The sequence below is a fragment of the Eretmochelys imbricata genome, chromosome 9 (genome assembly GCF_965152235.1).
Source record: "Eretmochelys imbricata isolate rEreImb1 chromosome 9, rEreImb1.hap1, whole genome shotgun sequence".
In the NCBI taxonomy this organism is placed as follows: domain Eukaryota; kingdom Metazoa; phylum Chordata; order Testudines; family Cheloniidae; genus Eretmochelys; species Eretmochelys imbricata.
This window is the reverse complement of record NC_135580.1, coordinates 103,112,626-103,140,184: the sequence shown is the minus strand read 5'-3', so window position 1 is coordinate 103,140,184 and position 27,559 is coordinate 103,112,626. Positions and strand designations below refer to the sequence as shown.

The 27,559-nt window shown below is 43.3% G+C and overlaps 2 protein-coding genes across 6 annotated transcripts in view; both read right to left on the bottom strand.

Moving 5' to 3' along the window:
• OGT (O-linked N-acetylglucosamine (GlcNAc) transferase) overlaps nucleotides 1–8,496 on the bottom strand; it is an 83,783-nt gene extending 75,287 nt beyond the window's left edge. The window contains exons 1-3 of one of the 4 annotated variants that reach the window (XM_077826325.1): nucleotides 8,285–8,496; nucleotides 1,991–2,171; nucleotides 420–663 (exon numbers count right to left, since the gene is read on the bottom strand). In XM_077826325.1, the coding sequence (XP_077682451.1) occupies nucleotides 420–663; nucleotides 1,991–2,171; nucleotides 8,285–8,321 (462 nt within the window). In that variant the 5' untranslated portion in view covers nucleotides 8,322–8,496. Of the gene's footprint in view, nucleotides 1–419; nucleotides 664–1,990; nucleotides 2,172–8,284 lie in introns of those variants that run through there. The other 3 variants (XM_077826323.1, XM_077826324.1, XM_077826326.1) reach the window with 3 other exon arrangements.
• A 765-nt stretch (nucleotides 8,497–9,261) lies between these two features.
• Nucleotides 9,262–27,559, bottom strand: part of TAF1 (TATA-box binding protein associated factor 1) — a 143,679-nt gene continuing 125,381 nt past the window's right edge. The window contains exons 34-40 of one of the 2 annotated variants that reach the window (XM_077825990.1): nucleotides 24,864–24,931; nucleotides 24,663–24,779; nucleotides 14,133–14,258; nucleotides 12,347–12,445; nucleotides 11,938–12,088; nucleotides 11,041–11,218; nucleotides 9,262–10,835 (exon numbers count right to left, since the gene is read on the bottom strand). In XM_077825990.1, coding sequence (XP_077682116.1) covers nucleotides 10,616–10,835; nucleotides 11,041–11,218; nucleotides 11,938–12,088; nucleotides 12,347–12,445; nucleotides 14,133–14,258; nucleotides 24,663–24,779; nucleotides 24,864–24,931 — 959 coding nt within the window. In that variant the 3' untranslated portion in view covers nucleotides 9,262–10,615. The remainder of the gene's footprint in view (nucleotides 10,836–11,040; nucleotides 11,219–11,937; nucleotides 12,089–12,346; nucleotides 12,446–14,132; nucleotides 14,259–24,662; nucleotides 24,780–24,863; nucleotides 24,932–27,559) is intronic. The other variant, XM_077825992.1, reaches the window with a different exon arrangement.

The window sequence follows — 27,559 nt, the reverse complement described above, 5'->3', positions numbered from 1 at the left end:
AATGTGAATTGTGAAAAATCTGACTAGAAACATGGTCAGCGGTTCTCAAACTGTGGGTCGGGAACCCCAAAGTGTGTCACGACTCCGTTTTAATGGGTCACCAGGTTGGCGTTAGACCTGCTGGAGCCCAGGATCAAAGCCAAAGCCCAACCCCCATCGCCCAGGGCTGAAGCCCAAGGGCTTTGGCCTGGGCTTCAGCCCCCACAGCCCGGGGTCATGTACTAATTTTTGTCGTCAGAATCTGTCACGGTGCAATGAAGTTTGAGAACCCCTGCACTAAGTCTATGGTTAGGGTTTCACCACCAGCCTTAACTCTTCAAATCATCATGTAAACCAAAGACTTCTCTATCTGTACTGAAGCAGCAGTGTGCTTGATGGTGGGGTATAACATGGAGCTCTATGAGCAGAGTGTTACTTACAGGATTGTACTGAAGGGCAGAAACATAGGCTTGTACTGCCCCTTCCATATCACCCGCAGCTACCAGTGCAGCAGCCAGATTAATATATCCATCAATGAAATCTGGTTTGAGGCGTAGCGCATGCCTATAATGCTCAATAGCTTCTTGCAGCTGCCCACGTTCCTTGTACACATTTCCTAGATTCGAGTAGGCTTCGGCCAACAATGGATTCTGTTTAATAGCCAAAGTGCTGAAGTGAGCGGACCTGGAGAAAATCAGACAAGTTAACACAAACAACTTTGCCAACGGGGAGGTTTACAGGCAAGCCTATGGCCAGAATTACTCGTACGATCTCAAGTCAGTCAACTATATAACCAACTAACTATCCTTACAAAACCATCCTGCAAGGTTTATCTGCCCAGGCACAAAATCTACTATTCCAACTTCACAATATTTTACATGCTTATTCAAGACAGATTACTTGTCAGAGGTAAGTATAATTTTGCAAAGCTTCTAGCCTAAGCTCACACTGATGGATCAAAAACACTCCAAAAAACGTCTATTCACACGTTTCAATGGTTTCAGGCTTTGGCATGCCTTCCGATCAACTTACACACATGTTTTTTCTGACTCTTTTCAATAGACAGAGTAACAGGAAGGGGTGATGTAGAAACTTTTTGTTCCCTAAACTTGGGAAATATTACACTTGATCTAAACCACATAAAATGATCCCAAGGCACTATGGTGAGGAGACGCTTGTAGCAATAATTCTAAACACACCATTTAATTAGTTACACCTCCAATAACTAGAACAGTTAACAAGCTTTTAAACATTTGAGGTATAGTAGAAAGTAAGATGAATGAAGGTAAAAGTACACCAATGAGTCAACTTTGAGACTAATAAAATTTCACAAAGATTGCAAAGAGAGGAACATATTTCAGGGACAACGTGTTGCGGCCTAACAGCTAGTGTCCAAGAGGCACCAGAAGAAACAACGAATAACGCAGAAGTGCCTTTGAGTGCACCTGGTACATACAGTTGATGCTGATTTGTCCATTTATGGCATTAAGAGAAGTTATCCCTGTCACGTGTTTAACCAACTTAAGCTATTTAGAGGAATGCGTGCGTCTCTCTATTCTTCAATTCGGTTACTTTGAGCACAAAACCCAAAGCTCTGAGGAGGCTTAATAAAAGCAAACACACTTTCATGTGTTTTGCACGAAGATTGTCATTATAGAGGCTCCCATTCCCAAGCTGGTAGAGGATTTCATGGAGCATAATTTACTAACCTTGGATACAACCTCTACAGAAAGTGGTAAAAAAGCCCAGAAGAGACATTAGACACTACCTTGGTGTTGCCTGGGATGCTATTCACCATAACCAAAGCCAAAAACGGAAAAATAATCTATGGCTACTGCCCTGATCTTCTCTGTTGTCAGTCAAGTAGTGACTCAAATATCAGTTAAATAACAAAATTAACTAAAATTATAACAAAGTTTCTCATAGCTGCAGACAGCATTAATAGATTCTTTTTTCAGGCTAGAAGTGTTAACGAAACCAAGAGTAGAAATGGACATTCCAAATCTCTTACCTGTCCAGTCTGCGACACTGGAAGTGAATGGATGATAGTAATAAAAGAACGCCAGTGTTATCAGGCTCTTGTCTCCAAAGCTGCATGCAGTGTCTCTCTGCTGCTTCAAAGTCTCCTGCCTGATATTCACGATGAGCCAACTCCGCTAACCCTTGGAAGGAAAGCATACGTTTCGTTGGTTCTGGAGAATCACCAAAACATTTAGGGGGGAAAACAAAAAGTTAGAAAATGGAAACAAAAAGTTGTAAAAATATGGTGTGTAAAATTAAAGGATGAAAATGCTTGAAACTACGTAAAGCACTAGAGTGTCTGGCATTTTAAACTCCTAAATCCTCATTTCAACATACTTTTATGACATCTCTAGCATTAATTTATATGTTTACTTTACAATAGTCTTTTCTGAGTCAGGGTTGGGAAATATATTCAATAAGAATTTATAATCAATATATTAAAAGCTCTTTATTTTCAGAAATTCACCAGTCATTACTCCCTGCTTCTCTTTTCATCACATACAAAACTATCAAACTAAATAATGTAAGATACAACCGAGTTTTTAAAACTGAATTAGAGACTTCACACTGAAATTCTATTTGAAGAGACTTCTGCTGCAATATTGTATTTCCTGTCCTTAATACCTCAGCATGAAAACTGGTTGAATCTGTTTGCTTATTCCCCCCACCTGAAGCTAGAACCTGCTCATAATATTATAATCCATTGCTCTAGTAAGTATTGGGTGGGAAAAAGCAAGAACAGTAGCATTCTTAAAAATAAAGATACAGGTTTCATGCAAAAGAAAAAAAAAACAACCCTCAAGAAATAAAAGAAAGGGAACACAAAGACTTTTGCTACATATGCAGACTTGTTTTGCATTAGAACTTGTTTCAAAGTTTTCATATGGTGCCAGCAAGTCTCAAATGGTATTTCCCTTGCCCTCACACACTGCTTATCTCATCTATGCTTAACAAAAACAAAACACCACCACCAAAACCATCCAGAGGGTGGCTTGGCTAACAGAGCATGCTGTAATTAAAGACTATATTCTCCTAGCCCTTTAAGGAATGGGTCATTAGGAAGGACAGGCTTGGGGGGCAAGGTTGTTAAGCAGAGGGAGTTAATTTTGAATGTCTAGTTAGATTAGGAACAGGAGTTTTGTGTGTTTGATAATACTTGAATATTTTTTGTTGTATATATGCATATTTTAATGGTTTAAATAAAATAGCACCTTTCTGAGACAAAGATCATGCAATCCTACTTCCCAAATGCAAATCACAGCTACCTGGCATGGAAAATGAACGATTAGGCTGAAGCACAGGTATGCTACTACTAAGCAGGGCTTGAAAAATCCATTTGTCCCAGAGAACAGGTAAGTTGCCCTGCACCAAGGTCTGTCTGAACATTTTGTACCACCAATTGTTACTTGTAACACTGAAGATTATTGTAAATGAAAGACCAGTGAAAGACTTCTATTTTTCCAATTATTGTGCATGTATTTTTACCAGATTCGCCAGTTTCGCAAAGAAACATTTCCCACCATAACCTGGTTGATCTTTATTTTATTAAATGCAAAACCCATGTACAGCTGAATCCTCTGTAATACTAGGGACCTGAAACAGATCTAATTTACCAGAGAAGCATATAGATACTACAGAAATCCCTGGAAGTCAGTTTCCTCTGGTTGTAAGAATCTAAAAAGTATAATTCTGTGTGAAAAGTAGGAAATTATGAAAAAAAGAAAGAAAAAGGTCAAGGGAATCTGAAGCTACTTATTGAGTTTTTTAATTCACTCTTTTCAAATTGATGGTATCCTTTCAATCTTTCATTTAAAAATGAATCTTTCCGGGAAGGCTAAGCTGATTCAGTGTTCTCTTTCAAGGAAAGACAGACAGCTCTAGTGTGTCTCCTACTGTTCATAGCTTTGACATGCTGCCCTAGGGTGGAATTAACAACACTCTGGTCAGGTTCATAACTATGAACCCCTCAAGTTTTACCACACGGCTTGGGAAAGCTCCCAGGAGAGGCTAGCTCAAGTTATTCGCAGACAAACCTCCAAAACAGGCTGAAAGAATAAGTGGTGCTTCCAATTTTTAGACCTACTAGTCACAGGCTATGAAAGCTGGACTCTTCTTGGGGAATCTAAGGACACCACCATTCCCAGGAACTTGATCTGGTGGAGGACTAGGCAACTCACTAGAGGATGGCCTAGACTAGTGGTTTTCAAACTATGGGTCGTGACCCAGTACTGGGTCACGGAATGTAAGGCACTGGGTCGCAGTGGCTGTGGTCCCATCGGTGGCGCTGCCCAGCTAAGGCAAGCTAGTCCCTACCTGTTCTGACACTGTGCTGCTCCCCATAAGCGGCCAGCAGCAGGTCTGGCTCCTAGGTGTGGGGGGCTGCATAACCCCCGAGCACTGACTCCACACTCCCATTGCCCGGGAGCTGGGGGGGCCGGTGCCTGTGGGCAAGAGCCACCTAGTAACCGGATCTGCTGCTGGCTGCTTTCAGGAGTAAGAGGTTTGCGGTGCCAAGACAGGCGGGAAGCCTGCCGCTGCACCGCTGACCGGGCACCGCCAGAGCTAAGCCCGCACCCCAACCCCCTGCCCTGAGCTCCCCCAACCCAGAGCCCCCTCCTGCACCCTAAAACCCTCATCCCCAACCCAGAACCTACACCCTCAGCCCAGAGTCCTGACCCCCTCCTGCACCCTAACCCCCTGTCCCAGCCCAGAGCCCCCTCGCACACCCTGAACTCCTCATACCCAGCCCTCACCCCTGCACCCCAACCCTCTATCCCAGCCCTGAGCCCCTCCCACACCCCAAACCCCTAATCCCCAGCTCCAATGGGTTGCAGGCATCAACAATTTTCTTCAACTGGGTCACCAGAAAAAAAAGTTTGAAAACCACTGGCCTAGACCACACTGTTAAGTACCCAGTTCCCATTGGTGCTACCGCTGGTTCAGTTTTAGTCCTTCAAATAGCTTGTGCCTGGTAAAAAAAAATTCCAATCTCTGCTGTTAAGTGTTCTACTACTACTGAAGTTGCAAAGACAAAGGAAGCTAAAAGGAGGAAATCAACTGCTATGTACTACTACCCTTAACTCAAGATGGAAATGTTGAAATGAGATTTACAACTGTGAAACTAAAGGTAATCTGTTTTATTTGTTTGCTTTGAAACTTAGATACGTTTTATTTGCCCCCCACCAACCCCATCTGCCAAAACACAAACATCTAAGTTTCATGCTTAAAACTGGAGGGCAAGGTGGATAAAAATCAATGATTTAAAAAAAAAAAAAAAAGCAAGATTTTTTTATTATTTTAATCAGGTTTTTGTTTTTTTTTTTGATAAAATGTTTGAGGGAAAAAACCTATCTAAAGATAGTTTTAATTAAGATATCTTTGAGCTATAATGTATCTCATCATGGAATAGGGATTATAAATTCTAATTCTATAGCCTGAGACAATATATTCATGTAAGGTTAAGGAAAGTTTTGTGAAGGAGTTCCAACAGTTCATAGATTAGGGACCCAATCCTATGAGGTTCCACAGGCTTCTGTACAGATTATTTAGGTTAATCTTTCTATCTAACCAATGGGACTCAGTGCTCAGTCTAGAAGATATCATCAGAGATGCTTAGTTTTGTAGTTCTCAAATTGGATTTGTCTCTCCAGAGATAACTGCAAGAACATTTTGAAAGAAAGAAAGAAAGGTGAGAAATAACAGACGTCAACCTTATTCTCCCTCTGTAAATTTGTGTACACAGAGTCAATCCCTTACCTCTCTCTAAAAGAGCAAAGTTTCAAAAAGTTCAATGAATAGACAATTGTTGGGGGCGGAATAGATCCAGACAAGGAGAAGTCTGGAGATAAATGTGAGAAGCGAGGGACATATATATGCTTGTTTTGTTATAATATTATATGCTTGCTGTTGAAGAAAAAAATCCAGAATACGTAATGTTGTTGTTTTAGTTAACTAAAACAATTTAAATGTCTCTCTGGTGATGTTCTCCTCCTAATACAGCATGGCAAGAAAATCCTCCAAATATTAATGATTACCTATTGAATTGGAGATAGTTCACCTCCCAATGACTTCATAAATATCTGCTTCCATTACCTTTGGTAAATGAAATAACCAATCATTCATTTTCTGACATAGCTGTAAAACTAATCTGAAAAGTTTTCAAAATAATACACTGTTTTAAAAATGTATAGTGTGTACCTTCTAAAAATGAAACCTACATCTCTATCTCTGAGTTGTAAAGAATATGTATTAAGTTTATAACAACCAACAACAATGCACTTTTATGTAGAAATCCATGATTAAATCGAGTCTAGTGATTTAAATCAAATTAACCCTGCTGAAGGGTGACAGATACAAGGAAGTGGCTCAGAGATGCTTTACTTTTGTCCAAAACTTGGGAGAATGGATTCTACTAACCTGAGGATCAGTGAAACACACCCTTAGATTTTCTTCATTTGCCAAATCTTTCAAAAATGAGCAACACCCCAACTTCTCCCCACCAATTAAATTCAGGAGCACTAGTGCCAACCAACCACTTCACTCCTTTCTGTGAAATTTTGGAACTGGTCCTATTCGCAAGTATTGGGGGGGATGTGGGGTGGCCAGCTAGATCAGAGTCCAAAATGAAATCAGAGCCCTGCTCTTTAACACTTTTGATATATAAGAGACACCATTTATCCAACAAATGCACAGCCTTGCAATTAATACCTTCCTATAGAGTTCACTTCAAGTCAAACTAGTTCTGAAAGTAACAATGATAGTTAAGTAGATTCCAGAAGAGTTCTTCCTCAGGCACATACAGAACTCTGTATCTATTATTTATATAGTCTAGTGTAAGTGCATTAATTCAAATGTTTTCTAAAGAGTACCTGACTTTATGAGAGACCTTGACCAAGAATAGTATGTGCTGTGACAATAAGTTAATGTTTGTCAAGTGCTCAGAAACAGCAATAACCAGCTTAGAAAACAAAGAAGAAAAAGCTATAAAAAGATGCCAAAAGCAAATTTTCTTGCAAAAGATTTGATCTTAACAGCAGATCTTAAAAGCATTTTCCTATTAAGCTGTCAATTTATGAAATAAAGTATTTGGTTCACTTCAACACATACTCCTGAAAGTACAGAAAGGAACTCCTAAAAAATGTAACTGGAACTAAGGGGATGAGGTAGGAGGAGAGGTCCAGGCATTTCCCAAGAAATATTTCTGGGCCCTATTTCATAAAGCTTTCACGCAAGTACAAACTAAATCATGGTTCTACAACACATCAAAAAATGCACACTCAGTGATGCTTTACAAGAAATTCAAGCTATGATGAAAACTGAATTATGAAAACAAAAAAGCCAAACACTGTGACTTAGAAAATAGAAATAAAAGTAAAAAAAAAAGTTTAGACTGATGTGGCCCCCACAAACTGCAGTTTAAGACCTGCAATTTATACTATTTACCACAAGTTGTTACAGAAAGAACATAAAAAATTCAGTGTGACCAATTTGTATGATTTGCAGGATCAGCGAGCCACCTTGAGTTGCTGTGTGAAATATCTGGGGACTGCATTCTCCTATGCACAATTACGGAACCTCAGACACAGGATTCTGGAAAATTCCACCTTTCAAATTGAATCATGTAGTATAAACTTCTCAGCTACTTGGTCTCAAAACAGAAGAGGCAATATGCAAAAGGACAGAACTAAGTAAACTACAAGAACTAATCTTTTATGCTGACACTTTATAGGATTCATACATCAACAGAGTAGGATACAGAATACTTCCGTATTAGCTTGTGCTTCTCATCAGCGGAAAACCCTTCCCCCACTGCCAATGTACACACCTCAGTGCTTTTTTATTTTCGCTGATCTCTCTTGAAAACAACCACATCTGCCGTAATGGCTAAGAACCCCGAGAAAACTGAGCTCTGGAATTAAACTTCAATTCTCAATAGTATCAATATCCCAATCTGTCCACACAGACGAACCAAAGGACCAGTGGCAGCGGGACGCCTGCGGCGGCCGACTGGAGAGAAGGACCCCTTTACCCCATGGCTCTGCAACCCCGGAACGGGAACTACCAGCAAACTGCCCTCCGCGAACAGCGGTCGCAGGGCCTGGGGCCCCCCTTGCCCGGCAGGGACCCCACCCCAGCATGGGGCCTGGGGCCCCCCTTGCCCGGCAGGGACCCCACCCCAAGGCCCTCCGGAGACACCGCAGCCCTAGCAGGGCGGTGACCTTAGGTCTCCCGCACCCCCACAGCGAGATGAGGCGCGGCCTGCCCAGCCCCGCAGGCCCTGTACCTGTGCTGTCAGCCACGTTCCCCACAGAGGTCGCCATCAGGAGAGACGCCGGGCTGCGGCTAGGCGGGCGAGCCTCGGGCTGAAGCTCTGGGGCTCCCCGGGCGCGGAGAGATCCAATCAGGCGCGAACAAGCCACCGAGCAACAGCGTCCCCGAGCTCCCCCTTCGCGCTAAGGCGGCGGCTCCAGAAATGGCGGCAGAGGCGGAGGAAGCTACACGGCCGGGGCGTATGGCTCCTGACGGACCTATTTCTTTCCACAAAATAGTCCGTCTAGGCAAAGGAACCCTGGGCGGTGTAGAATCCTAGCCGATATCAAATCCACTTGAGGCGGATAAATCTGTTTCTGGAACTAACTCGCCTCCGATCGATGGACTCTCTGATTAGAGAGCCATAGAATCCTATAAAAAGTGACTACTCATCTTCTCGGTATCGTTCCGCGTGAGACCATTGCGACAAATGAGATCTCAGCGCGCATGTGTCAGGCGCTACCACCTTCTCTCACCCGCACATGGCGCCCGCGGCTAACTCCGCTGCGTGCGTCACGGAGACGCAGCGCGTACATATTGGCGCCCAAGTCCCGCCCCCAGGGGCGGAGCTTAGAGCGGGCTCCGGGTAGGGCCTCGCGCCCGGTCTCCCCTCCCCTCTCCTCCCGGGCAGACCCTGCTGTGGGGCGCGGCGCGGGAGCCGGACTCGAGTCTCGAGCGTGGCCCCCCGGAGAAAGGCCGGCGGGAAGAGAAGAGCGCTGCCCAGCACGTGTTCGCAGTTATAAAAGTGAGATGATTTTGGTGTAAATTAATCTCGGAAGGAGGGAGGCTGACCGCTCCCAGCCCCTCCTCGTATTATGGATCGCTCATTTTCCGTAAAATGCGACTGCCAGCCCCCAGCCCCAAACCCTACCACACGTTCAGCCTCACTAATACCCCCCACTCACTCACTCACACCCCCCCCCCAGTTTCAGCTAAAATGAGCATTACACCTTAGGCTTACAAATTTATTTCAAATACATTCAAAATGTAAATTAAATAAAGGAACTTTCATTAAAACACAGTATGTCAATATCAACTGAAAGGTTGATAATTTAAATACACAAGTCAGGAAATTCAACATTTATGATTCTGGTTGGATGTGTGGTTACTACCATTTGTAGATATGTAGCAAGAGGGGATTTTTCCAAATGCGACATAGCGATTGGGTTCCTTCAAAATACTTAAGTACTCACGCTGTAGCTAAAAAGATCAGATTTTAAATTTCACTTTGAACACTCTCTCTTCTCCCTTCTGTCCCATACATAGAAGAGCACCAACATGCTTACAGGCAAGGATGGTTATGAAATCACAAGTGGACTGAGACCTGCTCTCACAAAAGCTAAGGGACAGTGGAACAGAAACCATCCTATAATGAAATAGCATATAAGGAATTTATCTGTATTTTGACTTTAAGGATTCATCCAATGAACTATACAACAGAGAGACAAGGAGGCTCTATAGCACTTCCTAGATGGTTCTGTGCTTTCTCTTCATTTGATTAAGACAAGAAAGTGAACTCACTCCCAGATATTTTAAAGCAGAAGGAAAGCCCAGAGAAATTCCTGTGCAACTGCTGGATGAAGACTTGGGTTAGTAGTTACGGATTTCCAGGACAAACTCTAACTTGAGCAGGGAGCTTCAAAAAACCTGTTATTCCTGTGAATTAAGATGTTCAAGGCTGTTAAGCAGTTCCCAAGAGACCTAGAAACCAGCTGTGATAGAATTCCAGGGAATGCATTCATGGGCTGATGGGCCTGACTAATTTTTTTCTGAATACTTGGGGTACACTTCAGAAAATATAAGGACCATGCCCTTCTCTAATAAAGGGGAAAAGCTGCTTTAGATGTTAAAAATGCTTTAGATGTTAAATTTACTCCGACTTTTGTAGAATATTTCTTCAATTGTTTATTTCTTATATAAATGTATGGGCTGTTTAACGGAGTCACATCAAAGGTCAACATAAGGTATTTAAACACCAGCCTAATATTTGTAAGAAGTTTTCAGTGTATATCTGAAAAGAATGAGGGGAAGTAAACCTGTAGCTGGCTTCAGTAACTAGAGCTCTTGGACTGCTGTGCAGGTCACAGCAGGTTATCTTTGTCTAAATCTTGTCATTCACAATTCAGATAATTTAATAATAAATATACAATAGAATTCTACTAAAATTGAAGTTATGCAAGAAAAATAAACTGCTTCAAATTAAGAGTGCATAGTCCCTTAGTACAAAAGAGCATGAGGGAAATTCATTCATCTGAATCCAGATCACAGATTGCTACATCCCTCAGTAACAGAGTATCTGGGCAACTCATTCATCTGAGTCCAGGTCACTATCTCCTGCAATGGAGTGAAAATCCTCGCTATCTTCCTCATCCTCTGAAAGATGAACCTGACTTAACACACTTGGCCCACATCGCTGTTCTTCCTCTTCCTCCTCCTCCTCTTCAGAGATCTCATACCCTCCAATGCTGCTAAAGCTGGTATCTCGTGTGTTGGACTTTGGATCTGGCTCCTCATAGCTGCCATAACTAAAAGAAAGAATGGAATCTCATTACACTTACATTTTCAGCTTACTTGTTTACATCCACATTTTCTACTTAACCTCTTACAGAAAAGAAAAAAGTCTGGTGACCTGCTCAAAAGTGCCAGGACTTGGGTAGCTGAGAGATTCCCTTACAGCCTACTTTCCTACCCCATTCCCTACATTTCTATATTATTCTCAACTTTGATTACCTGATATTACTGTCCTCCATAACATGAGAGGTCTCCCCGCCATCTCCCTCATAGGACATCATACTCTCTTCATTCTCCATGCCCATTCGTGTGTTCTCTTGAAGGACATGAGGTTGTTTGGGTCTCATTGCACTGGGCTCCACATCTGAATCACTGCCACTTTCACTCAGCTGGATAGCTGTGCAACAAACAGAAGAGGCCTGCTTATTAATTTTGACAGAGCTGTTATACCTTGTGGATTGATTTGCATCCTTTTATAGTCTGTTGAAATGGTACAATACTGGTTGGTTTTCCAGAATAATTTTTCCTTTTACGAAAGCCATCTATCTTCCACACACTATCTTATCTGCCATTTTTGCACCGAAATAATTACCTCTTCTTACTCATCCATTCCATCTTGTGTTCTGTATCAGCCAACCTATCTGTGCAGTTTCAGCAAGTCCCCCTTCTCTGGTCCTTCATAGCAGGATCCAGTGTTCCAGCTTTCCTATCCAAATTTCATTTGAGCTTGCACCAGCTGCCCAGCCCTACTCCACATGTCCCTCAGCATCACATCTAAGCCACAGACCTCTCCTATTCCAAGCTTCAGAGTTTCACCATCTGAATCATGTGCGAACACCCAACTCTCTCTCCTGCTCACACTTAGCATTCACTGCTACTCCACTTCATCTCAGCTTTCATCTAAATTCATCTGGTTCTCTCTTTCTGCTGTTGACATCTCATTTGTAACTGCACCATAACTATCTGTACTTTGTAACCAATATACAAATATACAGTGTCCTGTATACCAACAAAAGCTGTAGCGCATGCTACTATAATTGAAGGGCATGGAAATTGACTGGGTTTGGGAACAATTGATTCCTGCTCAGGGCTGTGATTTAAAGAGCCAGGACTTACATGAAAAGGGATTATCGCCTTCTTCATCACTCCCTTCATCATCATCCTCTCCATCTGACATAAGCAAATCTTCATAAAGAACACTGGCCTGGGGCTGTTGTGCTGAGCCTTCTTCTTCATCAGCAAGGTCACCATCCCCATCTTCAACTTCCTAGGTCACAAAGAATGGGAATGGCATAGATCAAAGGTCATATACAAGGCTGCTGCCATAACCAGCATATTGACAATATACTCAATCATTTGTTTTTATATTGACAGTTTTATGACTTCAGATAAATATCCGATTAGTCACTGCTGTGGATTCTGATGTCACAGTGTGCCAGACCCAGCAGACATCCCCTGCACTGTGGAGTCTTCTATCATGAGGATGCAAGTGAACTACAGATGGGATTTCTGTATATATACTCACTGGGGCTGGAGTCTTAGGTTTCCCATCCTCATCCTCATCAAACCCTTCAATATCTACGTCAGAGTCTTCCTCGCCCAGCCTACCTCGTCCCTGGCGCATCTGAATGAGGAACACAAATAGCAATACCATTGAGGAAGGTATCAGTGGTGATTGACACCACAATGAAAAATCCACCTATGGAACAGGGAATCTTCCTAAGTATTCCAAACCAGTTAGCATTGTCTGCTACCTAGCTTCTCTTGCTGTACTCCTAAGGAGTCCAAGAGAAAAGGAGGCTTTAAAGCCTAGGCTTCTCTGTTTTCCTAGCTACTCACAGAGTGGGACACTCAACCGTAAACTACAAGTTTTCCTAGGACATTTTCATAGGCAGTCAGCAGGCTCCAGCAGGCCTTTTGTCAGCCACATGGTCTGAGGAGGAAGTGCTGCTTGGAGACAGAATCAACTCCCACATGTACTAGACACTGCCCACTAGGAAGCATTTTCACAACAGCAGATACCAATGATATCAGACTATATTCTACAACTGAACTCGGAAATTCTTAGTCTGCTGAGTGGGATGCCCCAAGATCCTCCCTGCTCTCTCTCTCTCACACACTATCTACTGTCACCTCACTCTGCCCATTTCCTTTCCTTTCTTTCTGCTTAATGTCGTCGCCCTCCTTCATTTTCATACTCACACTCCTATTAACACATCCCTGTATGCCATTTCCCCCTCAGTCCATCTTTGCCCCCCAAATGAAAAAATAAACAAGAGAGGTGCCTGTCATCATCCTGACCACTTTGAACATATGTTTTCTCTCTTTTTTGTTGTTGGCTTTCAAGGCTTCTCTACACTACAGAACCTTGGCCAGTATTGTTCAGCCAGCACAACCCCAATGTAGATGCAGCATAAGCCAGCAGAAGGAGTTCTGCCAGCATAGTTACACCACCTTCACAAACAATACAGAAGTATTCTTCCATCAGCATCTACACCAGGGTTTTTAGTCATAGTTATGTCAGCCAAGGAATGATTATTTCACACTCCTAGCCAACACAGCTATGCTGGCAAAATGTTGCAGTGTAGACCAGGCCCCAGGGAGCTGTACCTGTCACTTCCTATGTGTCTGTACAGCACTCAGCATGTTTTGGTGCTATCACAATAAAAAAAAAAAAATCTCCCAGACCTGTTGAATATATTTTTTCTGTGCCCTAATAAAAACTAAAGAGGGACTGAACATCAGACCTTTGTATCTTGAGTCACCATGTGTCCATCCTGAGTAGTACAAGTGAGGGTCTCTGGCCCCGACAGATTCTCTCTCAGCAGTAGGTTTTCACCAGTCCTTACTCCCAGTTGCCACTTTTCAGTTTTTCCTTCTCCGCTGTAGCAGCCAAGATGCAGGAAAGTAGCAGTTCTCTCAAAGGCTGCTCTAGCAATTGACTGTTCCTCAGCCTCCACAAAGACCCACATTTCACTAATCTTGTAGCCCTATTATAACTGTGTCTCCATGTATCATATGATTCTGGCGTAATACCAAAAATCCCATCAACTACCAGAGCAAAGAGAGCCTTTTGACTCGCCAACTTCTCCCTCCAGGGAAAGGGATGGGAAAAAAAAGTCAGCTGTCAGACTCTGCTCCCCATTCTTGAGATAGAGAGAACCTTTTTAACTGCATCTAGCTCCACCTCTGCCAGGAAAAGCCACAAATGTGTCTTTGACGTCTGTGACCCACAAAGCTAATTGCCTCCTTCCAATAAGTTACTTCTACTTCCTAGGTCTCTACCACATGAAAAATGGGAGATTTCTGACCTGTGTCCCCCGCTTCTCTGGGGTAGTGGTGGGAGTGTCCATAGCAGACAAGTTGCTCTCATCTTGATAGACTGAAGCATCACGTGACATACTGAGAGAGGTGTTGGTATCATACAAATCTGGTGGCTAAAGTACATGAGAAACAGGAGACGTAACTTTCTCAGGAGCTGGACCAAGACTTTGGAACTCTACCACAAGAGATAAGAATGACCCTGGAGTTCACCGCTTTTAGAACTAAACACAGAATACGTTTGTTTGACCTGGCTTTCATTATTGAACACCTTATAATGACACTAAGCAATTTACTCCTAAGGAAAGGGGAGAAAAAATATTTTGACTTAAACATGCATACTACATGAATGGGCACAGTATAAAGACAGGACAAAAAATATTTAGTATCATGTTAAGGTATGGTAAAAAACAACAACACCCCTACAACTTTTTGGCTATTCTTATGTGAATCATCTAATCACCAAATTGGAAAGAATTCCGACAACAGAAATGAAAGAAAAGAGGTTACTTACCTGTACAGTAATTTGACTTATTCTAGTTGTTTGGTCCCTACGGGTGCACCACTGTAGGATGTACGCATGCCGCTGCACTCTCTATTGGCGATAGTAAATAGCAGTGTCTGCAACTGTACAGAACAGCACTTTGTGCTTCCATGTAAGAGCATGCAGCAGACTCCCAAGCAGTATCTCAATGTGAAGGCAGGTACTGAGGAGGCAAATCCAAGACACTTTGGAGGACTGTGTCACTAAAGATAGCGTCAGTCTCTGGACTCAGGTATGACAATGTAATATTTGGTGAAGGTGTGAACTGAGTACCAGCTTGCAGTCCTGCAGATTTCTGTTATCGGGCCATCCTTAAGGAAGGCTAAACAAGTAGACTGAGCCCTAGTGGCTTGGGCTGTCACTCTATGAGGAGGGATGTATCCCAGCTACTTCATAGCATGTCAAGACACAACCAGAAATTCACTTTGAAAGTCTGAGTGGAAATTGGCTGACACTTCCCCCTTTTGGCAAAGGAATTAAAGAATCTGGGAGAGGCCCTAAAGGTCTCTGTCCGGCAAAGGTCGAAGACGAGGGCGCCCCAACGTCTAGGCTCAGAAGAATAGCTTCCTCTCTCAAGGCATGAGGATTTAAAATACCGGCAAACAAATCCCTTGATTGATATGAAATTCTGACAAGACTTTAGCGAGGACATGGGCGCAATGTGACCGTCACAGCAGAAAGGTATGGTGGGTCTGCAATTATTCTCCTGAGTTCTCCCTTTCTTCTGGCTGAGGTTATGGCTATCAGAAAGGAGTGTTAAGGGAGAGGTAACAGGTATTGGTTCAAACGGGGTTTTCTTAAGGCATTGAGAATCAGATTAAGGTTGTAAGGGAAGCAGGGTTCTGGACAGGGGGAAATCAATTGTGTAAGCTCTTAACGACTTGGACCATGGATGGTGGGAAAAGATTGAAACCCCTGCTATAGGTGAACGGAAGGCTGTGATAGCAGCCAGATGTACTCTGGCTGAGCTCACTGACAGACTTTGTGCCTTTAAGTCCAGTAGTAATCCAGAATCCTTGAGAGTGGCGCTTCTGAGGTTCGCAAAGAGCAGGGAGAGCACCAGGAATTGCAATGTTTCCACTTCTGCAGATAAGTTTTGTGAGTTGTAGATTTTCTGCTTGTCAAAAGGACTGACCGAACATTGACCGAACAATTTAACTCTATGCCTGAGAATCACTGAGGAGCCAAGCCATCAGTTTCAGAGATGAAAGGTTGGGATGGATCAGAGTACCTGAACTCTGACAGGAGATCCTCCCTGAGTGGAAGGCGGAGAGGCATAAGCATAGGGAGATTAAGTAGATCCAAATACCATACTTGTCTCGACCATGAGAGTGCTATCAGCCCTCCCTCCTTCAAGGTAGCACCTTGGAACCTCCATATTCACTACAGTGATATGATTTTGGTATGTTTTGTACAATGCATGCCCTGTGAAGTAGAATTTAAAAACTCTTGATCCGTTGAGCATTATTATCCTGTTGAATTATGTGCATTACCATTGTATCTGAAGTTATGAAGTTTTGTTATGTGTGTGTTACTGAAATATACTGTGAGGTTGGGAGATGCCCGCAGCCAGCCTTTCAGTGTCAACAAAGGAGTACCTTGTAAGACAGATTTACATCAGAACCAGCCACACATATGATGATGGCCCATCAAGAAGAATCCATTCTCCCAGAAACTCCTTAGAGAGGGCACGTACACAATGGGGGCTACCTGACCCCCCATCACAGCAAGGATCTTTCTAGCATCTGAAGAGAAAGGATAAATAAGGGCCAATGACACCACCATTTGGCCTCTCTCTCAATTGGAAGACAAAAACTTTGAACTGGGGAGATTGGTACCAGGCTGAGAAGGAAATACAGCCTATGTATTAAGAACTGTGAGCATCCTATAACATCTAGTAGGTTGAGAAAAGTTGATTCAAATCTTGCTTAGTCTGTTAAAGTTATGAAATAAAACTGCAGTCTTAATTCTATGTAACCAACTTTGATCTTTTTACCTTCTACTTATGATCACTTCAAATCTATCTTTCTGTATGAATCTGGTTTATATTTGATCTAAAACAGAGAATCTCAGCTTCTCAGGGTAACAAGGGGTGTTGCACCTCCACCACCCTTTGTTGGGGTGTCAAACTAATTAATGAACTTGCACTGTCCAAGGAGTCTTGAGCAGTATAAGACAGTATATTTCTGGGGTGCAAGCCTGGGGTGATTTGCTGGTACCTCTCTTTGTATAATTCATGAGTGGGCGATTGTCCTTAGCTCCAGGATACTGATGTGGAGTGATATCTCTTGGAGCCATTTGCCCTGTTGTGCTGTGGCCCTTGTAGCTGTGCTCCACAGCCCAGGAGAGACACATCTGGCATGAGGATTTTCAAAGGTGGCAGACATGAGAATGGGGTTCCCACACAGACCTTCAGTGGGTCTTTTCACCACCTGAGAGATTCTAGTACTTGCGGGGGCACTGTGATTCATTTAGAAAGACCGTCTGTTTAGGGTGTACATAGACCTTAGTCAAGCCTGATGACATCTGAGGTGCAGTCTCACACAGAGCGTAACAAACAGATTCTGACAAGTGGCGTAGGAGTCGTAGGCAGGCCCTTCCTATTGTTTGGAGGCTGTGTTGTAAAGTAGAGATCAAGCAGGACATAGTGGAGAATCTTTCTTTGATCAGGTACGCCCTGGCAGTTAGGGAGTCTAGTGTGGCTCCCGTGAAGTCTATCCACTGGACTGGTGTTAACAGAATTCTTCAGATTGATATGAAGGCCGAGGGACTGAAATAGGGCAAGGATCTTGGTGGTTGCTGATTGGGGGGAGCATAGTGGCCCTTGAGAGGCCAGTTGTCCTGATATAGAAAGACTGTGATGCCCCACTGACACAGGTGGGCCACTACTGCTGAGAGGACCTTTGTAAAGACACTTGGAGCCATGGAGAGTCCAAGGGGGAGGATACAGTATTGATAATATTCTGAGCCTATAACAAAGCACAGAAAGTGCTTGTGGGAGGGATGAATAGTAGGCATCTTAGAGGTTGAGAGTGACAAACCAGTCTGGGATTATAGTAGCTAAGGTTACTATCTTGAAGCATTGTGATAGGACACAGGTGTTTCCTGAGGTCTAAAATTGGCCTCCAGATGCTGTCTTTTTTGGGAACCAGGAAATACTTGGAATAGAATCCTCTTCCAACAAATTCAGGGCAACTGGCTCGACTGTCCCCAGATAAAGGAGGGATTGGACTTCCTCCTTTAGGAGAACCTCATGAGAGTGAGTCCTGAAGAGGGATGGTGGGGAGAGGGGGAGTTAGAGTGGAAATGAATGGAATATCCCATGGCAACCAACTCCAGGATCCATGTGTCTGAGATGCCGGGCAACTAGGAAATGGTACAGGCAGTCTCCAAAGGGGGGATAAGATGGCAGAATCATGCAGCAGAGGATCTGCAGGACCCTCAACCAGGACATCAAAATGGTCTCTTTAGAGGCAGGTGCAGGTTGCGCTGTCGCAGAGCATGGTGGTCCTGTTTTCTGGACCTCCCTCGGGGGGGGGTTCTATAGATCTAGTATAGATCTGTTGCGGGTAGTACTGGAATGGTTAGGAGTTTTGTGCTTAGGCTTCATAAAACATCTCTGTTGCAGGCATGTATATTCCAATCAACCACAATGGTGACCTTAAGTGTTTGAGTAGAGTGAGGCATTCATGTCCTCACTACAGAGCTTGGGCCCTTCAAAGTGGAGGTCCTCCACAATATTTTGCTCCTCTCTTGGGAGGCTGGAAGCTTAGAGCCAAGATACTTGGTACATAACTAGTGTGGTGGCTAAGGACCGCAAAGCCACATCGGCAGCATCAAGAGAGGCTTTCAGAGAAGCTTTGGTGACTGACTCTCTGAAATGAGGGCTTGAGATTGTTCCCTTTGGTCTGGTTGTAGTTCAATAAAACAAGCAAACTTTGAATAGTTGTTGAAATCATATTCTGCCATCAAGGCTGTGTAGTTTGCAACTTGAAACTGAAGAGCCACCAAGGAATAGCTTTTCCTACCCAGGAGATCTAAGCATTTAGCCTTCTTCTAGGCAGGAGAAGGTCTGGAGCATGCTTGATAATTGCTGTCACTGACTGCATGTAATATTTTTTTATCTGCCTGTTTACAAGTGGACAGCAGAGTGGCCGTTGTTTTCCATAGCATACATGCAGGTAACAACAATACCTCATTGATGGTAGGGCAATCTTAACCTGGGGAGTGATATGTAAAATGCCTACCAGGAAATGTTGAGACTCCTCTAAAGGAATCTGAAGTGATTCCGCTAGATGGTTCATTGAGTTCTGGAGGGCTCTAAAGTTGTCTGTATGGGAAGGCTGTGGTAGCATTACCAGGTCGGGGGGGGGGGGGGGGGGGAGGAGGAGGAGAGCCTTCTTCGTTCAGTGGGTCTCACTCCTCCTGGGTCTCCTTGGGTATGAGGGAGCACATGGTACCGGTGGGCGAGCCTACAGTGCCTATGACTTGCAGTACCATCAAGTATTCTTGCTGGTGTTTCCTCCAAGGTGCTACCCTATAAAATTGGTTGCTGTAATGTGACAAGGTGATTGAGTAAGCCCAATGGGAAGGGTCCCCAAGGGTATTCATGCCCGAAGGACCTAGGACCTATGCTGAGCTCTGAAAAGTCCTTCTCAGGATATGTTCCTAGAGGAGTGTAGTGGAATGGTGTCAAAAGACCCCTACATGGAGACCTCAGAGTCTGAAGATGCGGCATCCTGAGATGAAGGGGGGAGGAAGGAGGAAGAGGGCTTTGAGTAGCAGTGCTGGAGGCAGTGGATCAGATCCTGTTCTGATGTGAAAGGGTTCAATCTCCAGCTGTCACAGCAATACTGGGGAAGTGGCTCCTTAAGAGGGGGGACTTAAGTTCCTCCAAGATGAGGAGATCCTCAGGGGAAAGGAATCTGGAGGACTATAACAGGCAGTACCAGAGCCGAGAATGGGGACTAAAGAGGCTGCATACAATACCAGAGAGAATGACAAGATGTCGTCTCCATGCTTGCAGCGCTGATGTTCCAAAGAGAATGGTACCAGGGAGAGAACTAGGTGCCAGTCTGGCTGGTCTCTGTGGCTCTGAGATGAGGAAAGTATTAGAGCCCTTGAGGCAGTCTTGAAATCCCTGGTTTTAGATTAATAGATTCTAAGGCCACAAGGGTCCATTCTGATCTCTATAGCACAGGCCATAAAACTTCCCCAGAATAATTCCTAGAGCAGATCTCTTAGAAAAACGTCCAATCTTGATGCATCTTGGTGCCTAGAGGCATCAGATGTTACCCAGTAGGGGCTTTTCGGTGCTGTTTACCTGAAGGTCTCTGCAATCGGGGCTTCTTGGGCAGTACCAGGGCTTCAGTACCCGTGTCAGTCAGAGCCTGGGCAGTACCCATTGTGGGACACAAAGTCTCCTGAGAGTCAGCTCTGTAAGGTGACTTACCCCTTTTTTGAGCTGCAGTTGCCTGAGAGGTTGAGGCCAATGTGCCCGGTGGGAGGGAAGAACGGACTCCATTGAAGCTATGGAGCGTCCCATTAAGAGGAGCTTCAGTCTAGCCTCTCTAGCTTTGCAGGACCTGCCTTTGGACCTTGTGCAGACCTTACACTTTGACAGAATGTGAGTTTCTCTGAGACACTGGAGATACAGTACCCATTGCTATGCGAAAGAGACCTGAAGAAGGAAGCATAAATGTGCTATAACTAAGAAAAATTTAACCAGGAAAATAAAAACGAAAATAAAATAAACAAGGGAAGTACACAAGAAAGGTGGAAAGTAGCTGAAAGCAGCAGACACCACAATTGCTCAATCTCAAGCCACAGACAGTTGAGAAGAAACTGGAATAGCGACAGATCCACACTTCCTTATATGCCCTTGCATGGAAGCATGAGGCTCTGCTCTGCACAGGCATGGACCTGCACACATGGCTATTTACAGTCTCTGGCTGAGAGTGCATAAGCATGCACACATCCTATGGTGGACCACCCATAGGAACATTAAGAAATGACTGAAATGTCCTATGGGGATTATAACATGTTAAATATGGGGGGAAATGACATTTTTTCCCCTCCTCTGACCAATCAAAGATTGTTCTCAGTTGCACATTTACTGTCCAATTGTGTTTTAAGTGTCCCACGGTATGGTGCTTCTGTGACTTCACTTGAAAGACTATTCCACAGCCCGACACATCCTACCATCAGAAAGTTTTCCCTGATATTTAGCCTAGTTTCTCCCCCTCTTAAATTCACTCATTACTCTTAGTCATACCCCCCTGTATAACCCTAAACCATTCCTGTCTCCCTTTTGGGGGATTACACCCATAAAATACTACTTCCCTAATATACACCCCTTAAATTTGCAAAAGCAATGACTATTTAACGTCAACTTTTATTGTAAGTAATCTGTCCAGGCCCTTCATTTTTTATGAATTTCCATTGTCTTTACATTTTTTTAGTATTGGGTGTCCAGAAGTAAATGCAATATTCCAGGTAGTCATACCAGACCCATTGTGACATACTGAATCTCAAAGTAGCACCCTGTAACCCCCATATTCATCACTGGTATATGGTTATGATATTTCATACAAGGCATGACTTGCAAGGTATCATATGAAAGGTCATTGTCTGCTGAAACTCACTGTTCTGTCAAAATATGTATACTGGTAGTGTATATGAAGTTATGATATTTTGCTATATGGTTGTTACTGAAATATGTTGTGAGTCTGGGAGTCGCCCCTGCTAGTTTCACAGTTCAACAAAGGAGATAATCCACATCCAAATGGCCACTGGCTAGGAGGGGAATCGTAAACAAGAGATCTACAATTCAATAAGACACAGTTGCACAAGCATCAGACAATGAGGACTGCTCAACTCTGTGACTCAGCAAGGCCCACCAGGACATGTCTGGGCCAGTATTTTTCCAGGCACATAAACTGAGTATATAAAATAAGAGAAGCAGCACCATGAGACCACCTCTCTCCTACTCCACCTATGCTGGGAAGACAAAGACTGAACTGCAGAGACTGATCCCAGGCTGAGAAGGAAATTCAACCTGTATATTAAGAACTGTAACCTGCCTTCAAATCCAGTGGGATGAGAAAAGCTGTTTGATTCAAATCTTGCTTAATCTAATAGAGTTTAGGATTTAGATGCAGTTTTACTTTTATTTCTTAGGTAACTATCACTTTATACCTACCATTTATACTATCTTCTGTAGTTAATACACTTATTTTAATGTTTTATCCTTACTAGTGAGTTTGTCTAAAGTGCTTGGAGAATCTGCTCAAATTACACAGGCTGGTGCATGTCCACTTTCCTTTGATGAAATGGTGAGCTAATTAATGAGCTTCCACTGTTCAAGAGAAGGTCTTGAGTAGAGTAAGATGGTATATTTCTGGTGTGCAAGGCTGGGGTGATTTACTGGTGCCTCTCTCTGTATAATCCATGAGTGGCTTTGACAGCCTTCATGCAATTTAGCTGGGTGTGGGTCTCCACATGGTGATGGCTAAATAACAGCACCTGGAGGTGCTGGAGGGGTTTGTTGCTTGTCACTGGCAAAGCATTGTGGGAGACAGCCCAGGCTGGAGCGTTAAGTTCCGAGTAGTACCCTGGAGATCTTGCCACACCCATGTAGAGAAGAAAGAAATTACTTGTTGCAACTGAGAGGAGCAATTGCAGGGAGAGTTCTGCTCAGCTCCTGCAGTGTTGGGAAGATAGAATCTTCAGAGAATTTCATTGCCAAACTAACAAACATCTACTGAGTACGTGCAGATTTTTTGAAGTCTTGCAAACTGGAACAAACAAAGTTGCATGCTTTTCCCACAGGAATAGCAAAAAGCATATCCCTTCCTAGTTTCAAGACCTTGCTCTAAAGCATGGCGAGACTAGAGCTTCTCAGTTAAAATACAAAACAAAAAACCAATCATTTAACACAGGCAAAAATAAATTTTTCTTTTATTTTGTTCTTGGAAACAGGTGAACTATTTTTATTGAAGTTTTCCACAAAAAAATTCAGCTAGATGCATGGAAAAATCTCAGCGAGAACAGTTAAAGTTTGGCAAAGTTATAAGCAACTGAAAACAGGGTCTCTTGTGGGATGCATCAGGCATCCTTAAGTACAGGCAAAGATTCCAGCTCTGTCTATAATAAACATCTGAAGAACAAACTGTAGAATTCTGTGCCACAAAGTAGTGAGGCCAAGAATTTTGCAGTACTCAAAAGGGATTAGAAATGTACATAATGAATGTACATAATGTTACCCCAATATTTGGGGTCTTGCAGATTTTTTTAATTTGGGAGGAAAAACTGATGATAGTTATTTCTTTGAGACAATCCTGTTTATTTAAACAGAACATCCACAACATCCTGTTTCCACAAATAAAGAATCAAGCAAAAGGAGGCACTTTCTTTGCTCACAGTTCTCAGCCTCTAGCCAGCACTCTGCCCAAAAAACTCTCTTAGCTTTTTCTCAGGGCCGTTTTACCAGTGCTTTTCTTTCTGTCTCTTGGCGTTTTCTGGTCCTGTCTGCCTGTCTTTTGGCTGCTTCTCACTGTTACAAACACCCACGCCCATCCAGCTCGTGTTTGCAATCTATCCCTAGCCAAACCCCTCCATGCACATAGCTCTGCTTCTGACTGGCCTTGCGTGTGTCCTTTGTTTAGGGTAGTGACCCATATTGTCTCACACTCATATGCCTTACTCTATAAAAGGAGCGTAGTGGCTCTTACATTTTCTCTGAAAAAAGGGAGGCTAGCACATCCTCCAACTTAACTATAATGTCCATGGTTTTATTAGCTGGTTAAAACTTTGAGCTATAAACCCTCGTGTTTCAGTACCATATGTCTGAGTTAGGAAGAAACTTTCCCTACAGTCAGGTTGTTTTACAACTTCTCTACTGGAGGGTTTCTTGCACCTTCCTCTAAAGCATCTGGCACTAGAGACTCCTGGAGGCAGGATAATGGACTAGCTATACCTTGGGCTGATTTGGTGTGGCCATTCCTATTTTCCTAACCATGTCCCCTTCATCCACTAATTTTAGAATTAATCAGAAATGCAATCCAGTTTTACAAGATAATTATTTGAAGTATGTAAACATCAAGGACGGAGAACATGAGCTGTTCAGAGTAGATTGGGGATCTATGAGAAATATCTGAAGAAGATATTCCAAGTCTCATACACAATGGGAAACCTGAAAAGCAGTAATGCTGAAAGAAACCAAGATGGGAGCCAATCAGATCTAGGGAACAGCAAATGAGACATTTGTTGGGAAAGTGATACAGCTGCAAAAAAGGACTAATGCCGTTTTAGACTGCATATACAAAGGCATCATATGTCACAGCTAGAAAGGGATAGTGCTCTCTATATAGCTCTGGTGCAACTACATCTGGAATAACACAGGAGTTTTATTAAGAAGTCAAATTGTAATGAATCCCACAAAGAAAATGTCTAGAAGGCTGAAAGGATTGGTTTATGCACATTAAAAGAGTTTAATAGGTAATGCTTGGCTAAGCAACTAAATATGGGAATACAACAGCAAAGATATTTGAAGGGAGGACATCAGTGAGATACATGCGATTATAACTAAGAGCAATACGATTAATAAAATTTAAGCTAAATATGAGGGAAGCTTGCTGACAGATGTACTTGGCTGTGGAACAGTCTTCTCAATGTCAGGGCTTCTAACACACAGAACTTTTACAACTAGACTGGACAAGCACTAGTATGTATGCACCATAAGGAATAATCCTGCAGCTGCTCTAGGAATTGGACTGGATAATCTAATACCTATTAGGTATATATGATTTATTAACTATTCGACCATTCAGTCCACCTTCTGGAAGCCAATACAGAACTCATCCTTAACTAAAACCAAAATGTTCCAGGAGACAGGAACAGATAGCAGGAGGCCCTTCTGGACCAAACACCTAGTGACAGATATAAGAACCGCAAAACCTCACTTCATCAGACTCACCTGAGGTGTGTAGGGTCCAGGAGTCATAGGGTCAAGACTGTCCAAATCTGCCTCCTCGAGTGCTGCTTCCTTAGCAGTAGAGATGTCTCTTTCAAGCTGAGTCAAATGCTCATCATACTAAAAAAAAAAAAACCTTTGTCAAAGTTGCAAAGAAATAGAAGTTGAGTATATAAAGAGATTGCAACAGACTAGACCACATACCTCAGCCAGAGTCTGGCAACAGATGTTCACAATTTCCTGCGCAGTTTTTGTGTACTGACTATCCGGCCCTGCAATGAGAACCACACCTTCTTAAGTTGTCTGACCTCTCCTCGATGCTGGCACCTTGAACAAGCACTTTACAATTTTTTAACAAAGCCCATGAAACAAGGCAAACCTCACAACCTGTCTTCTGATCTTTCTGTGACCAGAAACAACCTACAGCAGGGCTGGGATTCATGCGGAGTTATGGCAAACCCACAGCTCTCTCCAGCTGCTACCTTGAAAACTGAGATTTTGGAGAACATTAAAAAAATTCTCTAGCTGTTATGGTTGCAAAGAAAACCTCAAAATGTGAGCCAAATAACTGATGCAGAGATGTCTACATGAATCCGGGGAGAGCCTGCAACAAAAGCTCTGAGAAGTGTAAGCCACCCCATTAATCTCAGTGAGGTTAAACTCAGATGCCCAGTAATTACAATTGAAAATACAACATAGTTAACTATTTCATGCCTCGTGTAAGAAAGGAAAGGGAGGGAAGTCTCATTTTGGTGCCATAAGTGGGTAGATAGCACATCTCTTTTCTTTCCCCCCCTCACTCAAGGAGGAGCCAGATTCAAAGGAGACTAGCACACCCCCAGTCATATTCAAGTTCCACTGAGGGGAAACCAAGCTCAAGAAGTGCAGCAGAGCTGAGAAAGAACATGGTCATATTTTGAACTAAATCTGCTGTGAGCAGCTCTCTTACAGAATGTATTTTGTGGGTAGAATTTGGAAGAGCACCACTACTCCCGCCCCACATTTTTACTCCTTTCATACCAAGGCAATAACAGAATCAAATGGGAAAGATCTGCTACGTCACAGTTTACCACTGCAGTACGTCTTCAAGTGCTTTGTCCAGTCCAATTTTAAGATATCAACTAATAGAGCTTCTACTGCTCACTTTCCTTAGAAAGTGATTCCATGGCCCAATACTTCTCAGAAACTTAAAAGAGATATTGGATGCAGGACTTTAAAGAAATACTGTCAACATGAAGTTTGTCAATTTAAAACAAAAAGTTACAACTAATTTCAGATCATTCACTTGCCTGAGTTGTGATTTTTTTTGTGATCAAACATTTTAAAGTGTTTGGTCTCACTCAAAGGAAAGCCCCACGGAAACTGTGGAAGCTAACGGGGGAACAGTGAGAAGGACATGCACAAAGTCCAGCCAAATGTTTAAAGAAAAGAGAAAACTGTTTGCTCCCCACCCCCAATCTTAGATGTTACTTTCACACTAATAGGTAAAACATTATCCATTAGCAGTGAGATTTTTAAGTTGACAATATCCTTTTAAGAAGTTACACAGGGTGGCCTTGCAGAAGATAGAATATACATGTTTTAGAATAAGAACACTGAGGAAAGCTAGATATAGAAGAAACAGGCAAGTCACAGCAGAGGGAGAGAAGACATGAGGACTGGAGGAGTACTGAAAACCCAGAGAGCCATAGGGAGAATCAATGAGAGAATGGAAAAAGGAGAATATCTGAGATAAAAGGGAAGTGGAAGAGGGTTATTACAAGAAGACAAATGGGGAGACTGGACTGTTTGAACATACTGCAAATGTGTTTTCTCATAGCAGAGAATACTTGGGTCTAAAGAATGACTGTTGACCTAATTATCCCTGAACACGCCACAGCAACAGCTGAAAGTCTCATTGTTTTAGCAGACTGCTCCCCCTATATAACTGTAACTCAGGTTAATGGGTTTAACAAAAAAGGGAGCCAAGTTTGTTGCTGGGTAGATGAGAGATAGTGAAGACTGCAGTGTGCTCCCCTCACCAAGGGTGTTGAGCCTTGTGATTGGGTGCACCCTGGGGGGTGGAAGGCTGACTAAGCCGATGGGATGGGGGATGAGAGGAAGACAGTTTGGCGGCACTCCCCAGACTCCCCCTCCCTGAGGAAAGCATGGGTGATCCCCTGACCCCTCCCCCAGCCCAAAGGGAGAGCAAGTCTCCCCAGACTCCCTCCCCCTGTCTAGGGTGTTACCTATATTGCCCTGAAAGGGGTTTGCTGAAGTACTCTGGGAGAGAGCAACTCAATGTCAGAAACACCAAGGAGGTTCCCTACACCATGGAGACTTTTTCCACTGTGAGTAACACCTGTTGCTGCTGCAGAGAGGTTGGCCTCCTGGGAGGATCAGTACCCTCATCACTTCGCTGCACTCAACCACCTTCAGGACTGCAACACCTCATCCAGGTACGTGGATTCCTCCACATTACAAAGCCCACTAGTGGATAATAAACTGGACTCGTGAATCCAGGGAAATCCACCCTTGAGGTTGTTACTTGTAGGTTGTATGATGTTACTGATGCACCAACTCCAAATCCATCTTCCCCTTCCCTTTATATGCTTCCTCTATATTTCCCCTTGTAAATAAAGTGTACATTGATTGTTGGTTCATCTATTATGTACGTGTCAGAAGAGCATATGTAGGAGGTATCAGGCTAGTCACAGGGATAAGTACTGGGTCAGGGATAGTTGAAACAACACAGGGAGGTAAGGTGGGTTCCTGACTCCCTTAAACAGTCAGGTGGAGGCACCACCAATTAATAGCTAAGAACCTAGGCCGCTGAATCCCACTGAGGCCAAAGCAGAGGGTAAGGGCTCCTGCTGATGATTAGCTGCCCTTAGGGGTACACAACCTAAAAAAACCCCTTA